The following is a 15,770-nucleotide window of genomic DNA, read 5'->3' as shown; positions in this document are numbered from 1 at the left end:
TTGAACTTTAGTAATTTAGAATAGGGTAGAGCATTTTTTTATTTTGGGGGGCTTTGTTATTTTATTAGGGGGCTTAGAGTAGGTGTAATTAGTTTAAAATTGTTGTAATATTTTTCTAATGTTTGTAAATATTTTTTTATTTTTTGTAACTTAGTTCTTTTTTATTTTTTGTACTTTAGTTAGTTTATTTCATTGTATTTATTTGTAGGAATTGTATTTAATTTATGTATTGATAGTGTAGTGTTAGGTTTAATTGTAGATAATTATAGGTATTTTATTTAATTTATTTATTGATAGTGTAGTGTTAGGTTTAATTGTAACTTAGGTTAGGATTTATTTTACAGGTAAATTTGTAATTATTTTAACTATTTTAGCTATTAAATAGTTCTTAACTATTTAATAGCTATTGTACCTGGTTAAAATAAATACAAAGTTACCTGTAAAATAAATATTAATCCTAAAATAGCTATAATATAATTATAATTTATATTGTAGCTATATTAGGATTTATTTTACAGGTAAGTATTTAGCTTTAAATAGGAATAATGTATTTAAGAAGAGTTAATTAATTTTGTTAGATTAAAATTATATTTAATTTAGGGGGGTGTTAGTGTTAGGGTTAGACTTAGCTTTAGGGGTTAATACATTTATTAGAATAGCGGTGAGCTCCAGTCGGCAGATTAGGGGTTAATAATTGACGTTAGGTGTCGCCGATGTTAGGGAGGGCAGATTAGGGGTTAATACTATTTATTATAGGGTTAGTGAGGCGGATTAGGGGTTAATAACTTTATTATAATAGCGGTGCGGTCCGGTCGGCAGATTAGGGGTTAATAAGTGTAGGCAGGTGGAGGCGACGTTGTGGGGGGCAGATTAGAGGTTAATAAATATAATATAGGGGTCGGCGGTGTTAGGGGCAGCAGATTAGGGGTACATAGGGATAATGTAAGTAGCGGCGGTTTACAGAGCGGCAGATTAGAGGTTAAAAATAATATACAGGGGTCAGCGATAGCGGGGGCGGCAGAATAGGGGTTAATAAGTGTAAGGTTAGGGGTGTTTAGACTCGGGGTACATGTTAGAGTGTTAGGTGCAGACGTAGGAAGTGTTTCCCCATAGCGAACAATGGGGCTGCGTTAGGAGCTGAACGCAGCTTTTTTGGCAGGTGTAAGGTTTTTTTTCAGCTCAAACAGCCCCATTGTTTCCTATGGGGGAATCGTGCACGAGCACGTTTTTGAAGCTGGCCGCTTCCGTAAGCAACTCTGGTATCGAGAGTTGCAGTGGCGTTAAATATGCTGTGCGCTCCTTTTTTGGAGCCTAACGCAGCCATTCTGTGGACTCTCAATACCAGAGTTATTTTAAAGGTGCGGCCAGAAAAAAGCCAGTGTTAGCTACGCGGGTCGTTACCGCCAAAACTCTAAATCTAGCCATAAGTACACTAAGGAAAAGCTATGCATACGAAAATAAGAGCTATTTTAAGGTACAGTGCACAGAAAACAGCGTATTTTGATTTGTATTAGGCATAATATTACATTTTAAACATACGCTAGGTTCTTCGTCCTCTATTTCAAAATTTTGCATAGCAGAGAGAGCCCTCATTATTTCTATGGGTTACAGCTCGCCACTCACAGGGACAGCCCATTTGCTTTGATAATTGCACCAAGACTCTACCTGTAAGGCTAAACTTGTTTATTCATGTCTTGGTGGCAACTTTTGATCATCAGGCCCATATAACCTTGTCTTAATATCCAATGTTTTGCTATTTTAGATATATGGCCATTAAGTATAAACAGAGATATAAATAGCAAAACTGTAATGTATAAGGAGATAGATAAGATAGGTTGGTCTGTTTGTTATTTATGTAGGCTCAGTCTATGTATATGGGCATGTTCTTGAGAACAATGGATTGATGCTTCAATCAGAGGGTTTGTTTGAACTATTTCATATACAAAAATAAAGATAAATGAAAAATTTCTCATACATGTTTTATACTCTGCAGCTACTATAGCAAGTCACTGGGAACACATTAAGGGGAAAACTATTTTATAGTACAATACCCCATTAATGGTCATGCAGCTCACACAGTTTAGATCTTTGTAGACTAAATACTCATCAAAATTCAAGCAAATCACAATTTCTAAATGAAATACCTTACTTGAAGAGACATTAAAAACCTCAAGATATTAATATAAATTGTTTAATTACATGTAGTAAAACAACTTTGCAATATAGTTTAATTATTTATTTTGTTCTCCTTTCTTGTAAGTTACAATATGGCGGCACCCACTGTTTTCAATATTTAACCCCTTAAGGACCAAGGCCATTTTTCAATTTTTTTCCCTTAAAGACCAGGGCTATTTTTACATTTCTGCTGTGTTTGTGTTTAGCTGTAATTTTCCTCTTACTCATTTACTGTACCCACACATATTATATACCGTTTTTCTCGCCACTAAATGGACTTTCTAAAGATAACATTATTTTCATCATATCTTATAATTAATTATTAAAAAAATTATAAAATATAAGAAAAAAAATGGAAATAAACACACTTTTTCTAACTTTGACCCCCAAAACCTGTTACACATCTACAACCACCAAAAACCAACCATGCTAAATAGTTTCTAAATTTTGTCCTGAGTTTAGAAATACCCAATGTTAACATGTTCTTTGCTTTTTTTTTGCAAGTTATAGGGCAATAACTACAAGTAGCACTTTGCTATTTCAAAACCACTTTTTTTCAAAATGAGCGCTAGTTACATTGGAACCCTGATATCTGTCAGGAATACCTGAATATCCCTTGACATGTATATATTTTTTTTTAGAAGACATTCCAAAGTATTGATCTAGGCCCATTTTGGTATATTTCATGCCACCATTTCACCGCCAAATGCGATCAAATAAAAAAAATTGTTCAATTTTTCACAAATTTTTTCACAAACTTTAGGTTTCTCACAGAAATTATTTACAAACAACTTGTGCAATTATGGCATAAATGGTTGTAAATGCTTCTCTGGGGTCCCCTTTGTTCAGAAATAGCAGACTTATATGGCTTTGGTGTTGCTTTTTGGTAATTAGAAGGCTGCTAAATGCCACTGCGCACCACACGTGTTTTATGCCCAGCAGTGAAGGGGTTAATTAGGGAGCATGTAGGGAGCTTGTAGAGTTAATTTTAGCTTTAGTGTAGTGTAGTAGACAACCTAAAGTATTGATCTAGGCCCATTTTGGTATATTTAATGCCACCATTTCACCGCCAAATGCGATCAAATTTTAAAAAAAACGTAATTTTTTTCGCAATTTTAGGTTTCTCACAGAAATTATTTACATACAACTTATGCAATTATGGCATACATGGTTGTAAATGCTTCTCTGGGATCCCCTTTGTTCAGAAATAACAGACATATATGGTTTTGGCGATGCATTTTGGTAATTAGAAGGCTGCTAAATGCCGCTGCACATCACACGTGTATTATGTCTAGCAGTGAAGGGGTTAATTAAGGATCTTGTAGGGAACTTGCAGGGTTAATGTTAGCTTTAGTGTAGTGATCTGCCTCCCACCTAACACATCAGACCCCCTGATCCCTCCCAAACAGCTCTCTTCCCTCCCACACACCACAATTGTCCCCGCCATCTTAAGTACTGGCAGAAAGTCTGCCAGTACTAAAATAAAAGGTATCTTTTTTTAATTATTATTTTTTTTTTAAGCATATTTACATATGCTGCTGTGAAGGATTCCCCCTTAGCCCCAAACCTCCCTGATCCCCCCAAAACAGCTCTCTAACCCTCCCCCTCTACATTATTGGGAGCCATCTTGGGTACTGGCAGCTGTCTGCCAGTACCCAGTTTACAAAAAAATATATTTTTTATTCCCCCCCCCACTTTTCTGTAGTGTAGCTTCCCCCCACCAAGACTAAACCCCCACCCCCTCCCAGATCGCTTCAATTATCTATATTAAATTTTATATCCCCCCCTCTCTCCCTCTAAATTTAAACTAAATCTGTTCCATAGTGTAATGGTTCCCACCCGCTCCCTCCCCGTGCACGCGCCCGCCTGCCTCCCCCGTGCACGCGCGCGCGCGTCCGTGCGCGCCCCCAGCGATCCCGCCCACGATCCAGCCCACCTCTGCACAATAATCCACCGATGGCCGCCCACCCGCCTCCCATGTCAGCTCACACCCACCAACGATTGCTGGCCATCGATGTCCGGTGCAGAGAGGGCCACAGAGTGGCTCTCTCTGCATCGGATGGGGTAAAATGTTATTGCAGTGATGCCTCGATATCGATGCATCACTGCAATAACCGGAAAGTGGCTGGAAGCAAGCAGGATCGCTTCCAGCCGCTTTCAACTCAAACGTCGTACAGGGTACGTCGCTGGTCTTTAAAGACCAGGTTGTGTGCGACGTACCCTGTACGACGCATGTCGTTAAGGGGTTAAACAACTAATATCATTTTTAAAAATACATGTACAGATTATTCTCAGACTAATCTTTGCTCTGAACCCATCATTCAAGCAATGATTTATTTAGCATTTAACGTTCCTTTAATGTGGGTCATGGTGATTAAGTTCAACTACTTAAAGGGACATGAAACCCAAAAAATTTTATGTCATGATTTAGAAAGAGCATGTAATTTTAAACAACTTTCTAATTTACTGCTATTATATAATTTGCTTCATTCTCTTAATATTATTTGCCGAAAAGCGTATTTAGATAGTCTCAGTAGCTGCTGATTGGTAGCTGCACATAATGCCTCCTGTGATTGGCTCCCCTATGTGTATTTCTTCAAAAAAAGAATATCTTAAAAATGAAGCAAATTAGATAACATAAGTAAATTGGATTGTTGTTTAAAATTGTATTTGACACCTGAATCATGAAAGAAAAATTTGGGGTTTATTGTCCCTTTAATTCATTCTGGAATCATGCAGTTCTTCTATACTTTAGTATACTAGTATATGCCAGTATGTTCGAAGCGATCATTCTACTCCACAGTTAGGGTCGTCAGAGTCATATTATTTCATCATACATTGATAAGTGTCTGAGAAAGCTTTGGGTTCATTTGTCAATCAGACAACACTGTTACATTTTAGTAGCTAAAATACAAGCAAAACATGAAGTAGCATATTAGACAATATTTTAAGTAAATTACAAAAGAGGATTGCAATGTGTTATATGCTGTGGCAAAGTTTTCTAGCAATCAGAAAGATGCTTGGGCGATAAAGCAGATGGAGTTCTTATTAATCATATCTTGAAAATGTTTTTAAAAAATAACAATGTGTAATGAAGCTTAATAGTGTTAAACTGTAGGCGTTATGCTCTAGTAATTTTATGCTATGTTTGTTCTTTTCAGAAGTTTTTCTTTTCTGAGCAAAACACATTATTTTATTGATTACTATTGAAGGAAAGTAATATAAATGTGAAATTACACCAAATCCATGTTTCCTTAAAGGGAAAGAAAAGCAATTTACTTATATTATACATTTGACTTGATTTTCTCTGTATCAAATGCATTTGCAATTTGTCTCAATGCTGTTGTTTAAAGCTCAACAACACACACACACACACACACACACACACACACACACACACACACACACACACACACATACATACATACATATATATATATATATATATATATATATATATATATACACTGTATATATATATTTATATATATACAGTATATATATATGTGTGTGTGTGTGTGTTAAAATGACTGAAGGGTCACAATATACTTCCTTTTTAAAAAAAAAAGGAGATTCTCATGGATGTATTTGGTTAATTATTAATGGAAAGAGTAGCCATTCAATGCTTATTACTCCTTTTGTCTAATGAATTAGGTTTTCACATAAATCAGGTTTTAACCAGAGGAAAAATTGACCATTTGCTTGAAAGAATGGGTTGCATAGAGGACTGAGGTATTGGCCCATAAATGTGTTTCCCATTGCGAAGAAGTGGGGTGATTTTTCTCCTGTCGTACCCACCTGTAGGGTGTTCATTATGAGTTATTCTTAGAGCTACAGTTTATGTAAAATACCCGAGAAGCACATATTATGGATTTAATTTCACACATATAATTGCACTGTGTAACACATGCCAAAAAGTGACATGTAGAATAAATGTTAATTTCAATGTGAATTGATAAATTATAAATAATAATTTAGTCCTTATCTTAATGAAATTCCGATAAACATTTAATCTTCTAACAGCATTAAAATGTTTTCTAATCTATTTAGCTGTATGTCTCATTTCCCAAATATTTTATTGCTATTACACTTTATTTGATGTAGTAATTATTATGCTCTGGGGGACAAGAGGACAACTTTATCAGGAGATGGGGTAGAGAGCTTTGCTATGTTAGCAGAGAACTGTATATTGATAGGAAATTTTATTTTAACTTTGCTGTAGGCAATTAATGTCATATTCCACTCATTGTCACCTTAGCTCTAAAAGTTGTTCCAATCAAGTTGGCAGGTGCGCAGAGATTGTATTTCTAACTTTATTTTTAGGATGACATAGTGTCAGTCTTAAATTGCTGGCTACCCAAACATAAAAATCCATGAGTTGATAGCTAAAACATTGCCAACTAATAGTTATATACTAAATACAGAGTGCCTAACAATGCTATCAATAAATAAATTAAAGAAATAACAGTAAGCAAGCAAAATTTCGTACCGCTTCTCCTTTTTGCCCCTTTAGTCCAATGAAATCAGGAATTCCAGGTTGACCCAATTCTGACTGTAAAAAAAAGCAAATTATTAAATTGATGTTAATTTTTAACACTTAATAGATAATAATAAAAAAAATAGCAAACTATAGAGAGCACCCCCCCCCCCCAAACAACAATCACATTTCAATGATAATAAAAAAATCTTAAAAGTTTTGCCTGTACAGAGTGGTTGGTTATTTACACAATAAACCTTATTATCTTTTGTAACATATTCTTGAGATTTTTTTTTCCCTTTCTCAACCTTAATTATATATCTGCAAACCTCAAAGTATCTGAGATAGAGAGAAAAAATATATCCATCTTTTAGAAGTTTGCTTTTTTTCTGATCTGTGAGATGGAACAGTTTTAACTCTTGTAATGGAAAAATGCATTATTAAATATAGCATATCTGATTTGTTGCAGAAAATAGATATTCTAACTTGAATAGGTCTTTTACGTAGTTTTCCTGCTGTTTATTATAATGTCTTATAGGAGAGAAAATGTAGTTAGACAAAGAAATAAATTCAACTCTGGGAATTTCTATTATATACACAATATAATATTTCATTTAATGTGGAAATAAGAGTTTTTTTGCAGACACCATTTGAAGAAGCAAATGAAATTACCAATGGCAGATACATTGATGCCCAGGTTAACGGGACAATAAAGTAATTTCTTTCTTTGTTGGATTAAAAGAAGAATGAATTAAGGTGTATATTTTTTTTTATTAATTGTTGAAAATCAGGTGTTTCTTTCTATGTTTGTAGGATGTGTTAATTTTCACCAATAGAGTAGTACAAGTTGTCCTTATCAGCCAGTGAGCTATGTGACCCTTGGGATGAGCTGTGCAGAAACAAGCATTTTCTAAACGTTTGAATATCAATGTAAGCAACTTCAACTTTAATGCAAAAAAAATAATAATATTTGTAATGCTTCATATGTATAGTATTGTTATTTTTATGTTTATTTAAAGGGGCCTTAACAAAAATTACCCATAACATTTGCAAAATGTATAAACTGTGCAATGCACTTATATTCTTGATTTTGCTTGCTTTTACTGTAATTTAAAATTGTAGTCTTGCCACTCCTACCAGAGAGGCCAGAGTGTACTCCATGGAATGCAGAACCTTCACACTCTCCTACAGTAAAATAAGTTATACAAACAAAATGCAAGTGTCTTTTCTATGTTTCAACCCAGCGCAATTATGTCACAGGAAAGTAATTAACCCCATCTATGCTAAAAATGTAACTCAATTCACTAATAGGAAAACATTATCTAAAGAGAAATGCTTCATTCTGTTTTAATACTCTACAAAGTCTAAACAATAAATCTCGTGACATCCATTCTTTCTACATTGGAGAGAAATCTAACCCTACTAAATATAGCCCAATGGATCATGAATTCAAGCTATAAAAAAGGATAACACATTAAATATATATTTTTAAACCTTTCATGTGTTTACACAGTAGTTTGCTAACTTTTTGCAAATTGAAAATTCATTTTTCATGATTTGTTGTTTTTTTAGTAGCCCTGCTCTATACTAACTCTTACATGGGAAGAGCAAGCCAGCGTAGGAAAATATTTTATTGCTTTTTACTTCCAAAGTTGCAAAGGGTGAGCTGACAAAGGATACATTAGTTCATTATTAAAGAAAAATGTGCAAAAGATAAAAGCAGACGACTCAAAGGAATTGTTTTCTGAGAAACAGTGGGGACCGCATACTACCTTTGTGAGCCCAGTGAGCAAGATATTACTAGAGTCTGTATAAATGCCATCAGCAAGTTACTTCCACTGTTCTGTGTCTCTTTATTATGCATGCTGTGCAAAACTAAAACATCCCAAACTTTATTTTATTGAACCACATTTGTTATTTTCTATAAATAAACATTGTTGATCTATCAATGTTAAAAAGAAAATAAAGAAGAATTAAATCAGGTTAAAATAATTGATACGATTTGCATGTCTACTGTATAGAAAGCATATAAAATGATTGCTTTTATATGTCACAATCAGATATATGTTGTCAAAAAGAAACATTGAAGAGAATGTTATTAGTTCACCATACTGGTTAATGTATAGCCATTCAATAAAATGTATCTCTTCTAGATTGAAGGAATATCTCACAAGTTATTTATAGATAAAATCATTCAACTTCTTAAACCTAGATTTATCAGAATGCTATTATATATGCTGGAAATTTCTCAGAAGAGATAGAGCCAGGTTAGTGACCAAAAAATAATAATTACATTTTCGTACCTGATGGAAAGAGTCCACTGCTGCATTTATTACTTTTGGGAATTAAGAACCTGGCCACCAGGAGGAGGCAAAGACACCCCAGCCAAAGGATTAAATACTCATTCCACTTCCCTCATCCCCTAGTCATTCTGCCGAGGAACAAGGAACAGTAGTAGAAATATCAGGGTGAAAGGTGCCAGAAGAATAAACAACAATGCCCTACATAAAAAATATGGGTGGGGAGCTGTGGACTTTTTCCATCAGAAGAAAATAAAATTATCAGGTAAGTATAATTTAAGTTTTTCTTCTTAAATGGAAAGAGTCCACAGCTGCATTCATTACTTTTGGGAAAACAATATCCAGGCCACAGAGGACACTGAATGCCAAGACGGGAGGGAACATTAGGCGGCCCATTCTGAGGGCACCAAGCCTGAACCACTATCCAACAAAAACCCCACTTCATCCAAAGCCGAGAAGACTTTGAAAAGGAAAAGCCCCAAGGACACTGACCCACAGATAGTCCAGAAGCCTAGCTAGAGACTGCAAAATCGGACTCAGCTGAGCCAACAATCCTCCAGGAGACACAGTCGCCCAACAGTCAGTCCCTCACCACTCACCCCTCACTAACAAAGAGAACACCAGCCTAAACTCCCAAAGGGATAGAGCAAGGAAGAAACAAAGGGAAACCGAAAGGTCACCACAAAATTCATAGAAGAAAAACCCCCAATAGTGAGCCCAGCTTACAGAGACCTAAATGGGTCCAGACAAACAAAGGGAGGCTACGCCCAGACCAAGCAGAAACCAGAGGTTTAGGACAGGGCATTGGAACAGAGAAACCATTCTCTCAACATGTGCAAAGCACCGAAAGACAACTGAAGATGGAGTCCTCACATCGTCAGATGCAGAATACTGAAGTATTCTGACACAAAAAACGTATAACAGACCCAGACGAAAAACCCTAAGTCAAGAACATGCAGCCATCATCAGGATGACAGAGAAGAATATTTGCTGAGAAGTAAAAAGTGGCCCACAAGAGAACAGATTGTAAAAAAAAAAACCTCCCAGACAGAAAGCACACTCTAGGCAATCTAAGCCGCCAGACCTACACATAGGTCTCCCAAAAGGGGAAGCACATAACCTCAGCGAGGCCCACTGCACCCCCAAGATTGAGAGGTTACAATTAGAACTCAAAAGTGGATTGGAACCCTGGACCTTCTGCTTGCAAGCCCAGGGAGCTAACCACTATGATAACCTAGATCCTGAAGATGACAACGCATCTCAGAACCTACCCCAAGCTGGGCCAGCCCAAGCATCGGCAGGTCCAAAACAGAGGAACAGAAGAACCCCAACACCAGCTCAAAAGTCAGCGTAAAAATGGCCACAGCCATCCCAACAGAGCACGGGTGCCAACCCGACTCCTTAGGAACAGACGACAAGGCCGTAGACCCAAAGGAATCTAGCAAAGGCCCAAAATAGTCTCGACATGGAGCCAACAAGACTCCAGATGGAACATAACAACCCAGAGAGAATACCCCTCTCTGAAGGTTAACTCTCAGTTCCAACCTCCTGAATCAAGGAGAAGCCCTAAGAAAGGGACCACACTTCCATAAGAAGGATAATAAGCCCCCACCCTAAGAAAAGGAATGGGGCCAGAAAAGCAGAGCACCTGCCCACAAGACACGAAGCGACAGGCTAAAGGAGAGATCAAATCTTCAACACAAAACGAACTTGGAAGGAATCCCCCTAAAAAATTAGCTTGCTAACACACATCCAATGTGCAATAGTTGCACCAGTGACACTGCAAACTCATTTGCCTGCATAGCAGTGAATCCAGAAGGTTACTCCAGCAAGCTGACCAAGAGAAACCGACCATAAAGTCGTAAGCCCAATGAGCATCGGCACTCAGAAAACGTGACCAACTATGACCAGGTCAATTAGTCAGAGTAATGGTCATAGCCCAAGTTCCCTGGAACTGCGGGACCCCGAACCAGCCCCAGAGCCTAAACGTCTAGTAACAACCCACAATGGGATCCACAAGGGAAAACGCTGGGTGAAACCACAGCAACCGGAAGCACCAGGGTGAAGATAGGTCCCAGCCCCCAATTGTTTAAACAAACAATAACCAAGAACTGAACACCCCGTCTGATATAAAAACCAGACCACAAGGAGATATCAATGCAATATCTAAATCAACCCAGAGAATGAGAATAACTCGCAAGTCCCTACCCAAGGAAGAGACCACCCCTTGCCGAAGTCCAATGCTCCAAAGGAGCTAAGGCATTAAGTCATACAACAACCTTGAGCCCATAGATGCTCAAACAGCCACAGGACCACAAGCAAGGGGTTACCTCAAGGCCAAAAACACTCAAGCAAAGGCTGGTCTCCACATCACCTCCATACCCTCAGAGGATCACAGAGAGAAAAGGATGTGGAGCATCCCCAGCTCCGGGGAAGGACCCTAAGCAGAGCCCAAGGAGACCACGCCCAGAGTCCCTAAAAGGGAACAACCATCTCCCAGAGGGAAAAACAGGTCCCTAAAAGGAGACCTAACCCACACAGAGAAAACGGAGAGACCAAAAAGGTCTCATGAAACAGGTTGATATTACACAGTCAATGTGCAAATAGCCGCAGCTGGTTACAGTTTGCAAACCTTCCACAGCTAGGCAGCTAAGCTACCTATCAGGCTAATAAGGACTGAAACAATCCTTTCTGCCTTAGGGACCAACAGGTCCTCTAGAATGCTTAGCTGAACAAAAGCAAGAACACAAATGATAATATGAGCACTCAACGCCTCGACCGGTCCAGCCAAACAGAAAAAATGCCACATGTCTGAACATCCACGAGACAGAAAAACCCAACAGGACCAGCCTGCTGCCAGGGTCCTAACTGTCAAGTTTCATAAATCCTCCCTCAGAGGGGAGGAAGGAATAACAGACAAACATAGGACTAACATGTCCCTTAACAAACTTACGCAGAAGTAACAGTTAGTATCGATACCAGACGTTCCCAAAGGAAAAATATAGACAAAAATAAAAGACATCCTAATCGGATAATAGAAAATATAAGGCAACCCATAGGTTAACACCCAAGAAGAAACAGGCCAACCCTGATCTTCCAACAAAACTGGGAAGGATCTCAATAACAGACAATAAGGAGATTACTTCATCCCCTCAGTTCTAATGAGGTGAGCCATTCGAAGTAGAACATGTCTGAGTAATACCTGAAGGTGCGCTCTTCTGTAACGAAAGGCACAACACTCAGGGACAGCTACACCTGCAGGGAACTGTACAGGCCCTCCCAAGGTCGGGAGACCTGGGACAATAGGGCACGAGTGAAATCACAAATAAATGTCTGGACTCTGCAGATGAATAATCGCCAAAAATATGTGGAAGAGAAAACGTGCTGCAACCTCAGGGGGGAACAAGCCGTCCTGCAAGGAGGGATAAACATAATCTGGGTTATCCGCATGTGTAGTCGGAGGGAGTGGTAGGGAACTTGCCTCTTGGAGGACAGGGCCCCCAGAGGCAGATGGCTCAGCGGACCCTTGATTCCCCCGAGCCTGGGGAACAAGGCGCTCTTATACGGCATACCGAACATAACTGATTGATGTGTCAACGAGGCCAAATCGGATTCTTCACAGGACGAAGATTCTAAATCTGAAATTTGAACAGTCTCAGCATCAGAATCCTTCATAACTAGATAGAGAATAGGCAAATATGGACTATAAGAAAAACAAAAACTAAACGGCACCTGACACCCACAATGGCTGGGGCACTCACGACCTCCTAGGAACCAGACCCCTGCGGACCAGAATTTCTCTGTCACCAGCTGGTCAGGAATGCGGAAATGGAAGACCAGAATGTAATCACGCCCAGTCTCAAGGTGAACCGTGCAGTCCAAAAAAGTGTGCCCAAACATAAGGTTGGTTCACTTCCAAAGGCCTTTATGTTCCAAGTCATGAGCCCAGTTAACACTACACATAAGCAGATTGAATCACATAACAAACATGATTAAAAAAAAAAAACCCTGTTCAATAATCCCCCTCAGGAGATATTAATCCTTGATTCCAAGATACTAAAGGAGTCTCACTGAGACCCTATAGTCTAGTAAATCCCGCAAGGCAGGCACCTCACCGGAGACATTTGTATGACAGTACATTCATGAAGAAGTAAAATGAAATGATCTTACCAGAATCTATGCCGTGGAAACAGGAACATGGCCCTTCAAGTGTGACAGATAGTAGCATTGCATCCGCCATGGACTTGAGAGAAGAAAGCAGACAGTGAAGCGAAGTTTGACAACGCCGATTGCTTGTGGAGCTGTTAAAATGAGTCGGGATGGTTTCGCAGAAAGACTCTTCCTGCATCTCCGGACTCTAACTTCAATCCAGGCCCTCACTGAGAGACTGACAGGATTACGTAAAATTCCCATCCCATGTCGAAGAGTACTACCCTCCAGAAGAGACAAACAACAAACTTCTGACACTTCTCTGCCAACCTCCTGGGATGAAAGGCAAAGAATGACTGGGGGGATGAGGGAAATGGGAGGAGTATTTAAGCCTTGGCTGGGGTGTCTTTGCCTTATCCTGGTGGCCAGGTTCTTAATTCCCAAAAGTAATGAATGCAGCTGTGGACTCTTTCCATTTTAGAAGAAAAAGGCTATATTGGTGAGATAAAAGAGACAAACCCCTAACCACACATGCTCTGTTTTAATCTAACTCACCTTTCTATACACACTGTCCTGCACAACTGTCTCTTGATCATTTTTGTATAGTCCCACAAAATTCGGTAGTGCTGGATGTTGTGTTTAAAATATAGGTGTTTGGACTTAACCATTCATTTTAAATCATGACATGCCTACAATTAATCATCTCATACAATTTTGATTGATTTTATAAATAATATATTACACCCCTGAACATTGCTAAGGAGCATGGTCTTATTTTCTTGATTGCACTCAATTCAGCTATTAAGGAAGGCTCTGTCACATGCCTTGCTCATAACTGTTGCTGAGAATGTCACCTCTTTCTTGATGGGCAGTCATGAAATAAGCCTATGGAACATCTCTGATAGAAACAGAGAAAGTGAGGCAGTTGGAGGCAGTTTACACTTTGTAGAATATATGGGCAGAATTCTTTTGCCTGTGGTTCTTATCTGCCATCAAAATCTATGTTTCTATGAATTGGCCTTATTTACCCCCATAAATAATATTTTAGAAACACGATTTACAGGTCTTGCTCAATTCCATACCCATGGCACAGAGAACTGATGCCGGAAGATGATTTACTATTCAAGTTCCCACCTCACTGATCTACTACTGTGGACTTGAATCATAGTCATTCACTTTAAGATCTGCTGAATCTTAAAGTGAATGTAAACTTTAATGATTTAAAGGCCAGTATCAAATAATAATCTAAAAAACAGGGGCACTTTAAATCATTAAAGTTTACAAAGATACTTATTTTTTAAAATACTTACCTTTGCGTTATGGTAAACATAATGCCAATCCTCCACCCCCAGCTCCTGCTTTCTTTAGCAGAACAATGACAAATCCGTCTTCCTCTTATCATTGTGTGCCCCCTTTGGCATCCACCTTGTGGGGCCACACAACGATTGGAGGAAGCTGGATTCGTCATCCATATGCTAAAGAAAGCAGGAGCTGTGGACGCAGGATCAGCTTTATGTTTACCATAACGCAAAGGTAAGTATTTTAAAAAATAAGCATCTTTGTAAACATTAATGAATTAAAGTGACCTTTTTTTTAAGATTATTCTTATTTAAGGGTTAAAAAAAAATGTTCCCTAAACACAACATGAATACATTTAAATAAACTATTAAACTCTACTCTACACTTTCTTCTAAAAGATATTTCATACAAATTTTACTAAAAATGTTTATAAGGGTTAAAAGAGATATGATATATGGCAATGTATTTGACTGGAAAGGGCTATAAAGTATATATATATATATATATATATATATATATATATATATATATATATATATATATATATATATATATATATATATATACTGGGCTTGAAACTTCCAGGGGTCCACTAGTCCTGGGCGACTTAGAAATCTGAAATTTTCTCTATCTCTAATATTGAGAGGACTAGTAAATTTTTCCATCTGGGCTAGTAGTTTTTAACCCTTGACTAGCAAACCATAGTGATATTTTTCCCCTCCTGTATAACACGAAAATTGACTGTACTCTCAAACTGGACTGGGTACATATCCTATGACCATGCAAAATGCACAGCCCTGGGTGCAATAACACTCACAGCCAGCTGCACAGTTTTCAGAGAACTATGAAGTTAACCCCAGACAAGTCTGGGTGTAAGGCCAATAGGGACAATTAGAAAACAAATTAATCAACACAACACACAGTGAAAGTGTAGCACTCTCTTGCAAGCACACAGCTAAGAGTAAAAGCAAAAATGGAATAGTTAGTCCTCTGGTTTTTGAGACACACTACTTAGGAATAGATATATATTTTACACAAAAAAAATCATTAGATATATAGAAATACATTTTTAAAAATCCAAAAAATATTTTCTTCTATGTGAAGAACATTGGAATGTCAACTATTCCTAACTCTCTTCGTGTTTAGTGCTGTTGGTCTAATAAATGTTGGGTTAGTGCTTGAGCGATAAGTGTGTTTGTTTTTCTTAACAGCGCTCCATATAAATCTATGGGGAGATGCAATTAATGGGGTTGAGGTATCCAAAGTCCTGAAGTTAGTGCATATTGGATTTCGCTTGCGTGCAAATGTTTTACTTTCAACTTATATGCAGACTATCCATCCCAAGTTAAAAGCTTACTTCTAGTGAAGTT

At 37.9% G+C, this 15,770-nt stretch overlaps 1 protein-coding gene across 4 annotated transcripts in view; it reads right to left on the bottom strand.

Moving 5' to 3' along the window:
* The window catches only part of COL19A1 (collagen type XIX alpha 1 chain), a 1,696,717-nt gene that overhangs the window by 501,209 nt on the left and 1,179,738 nt on the right, over window positions 1-15,770 (bottom strand). For all 4 annotated transcript variants that reach the window (XM_053710417.1, XM_053710419.1, XM_053710420.1 and 1 more), the window contains exon 19: window positions 6,665-6,727. In XM_053710417.1, the coding sequence (XP_053566392.1) occupies window positions 6,665-6,727 (63 nt within the window). The remainder of the gene's footprint in view (window positions 1-6,664; window positions 6,728-15,770) is intronic.

The sequence above is a fragment of the Bombina bombina genome, chromosome 4 (assembly GCF_027579735.1).
Source record: "Bombina bombina isolate aBomBom1 chromosome 4, aBomBom1.pri, whole genome shotgun sequence".
Classification (NCBI taxonomy): Eukaryota; Metazoa; Chordata; class Amphibia; order Anura; family Bombinatoridae; genus Bombina; species Bombina bombina.
Note: the sequence above shows the minus strand (reverse complement) of the source record. Positions and strands in the feature narration are given on the sequence as shown.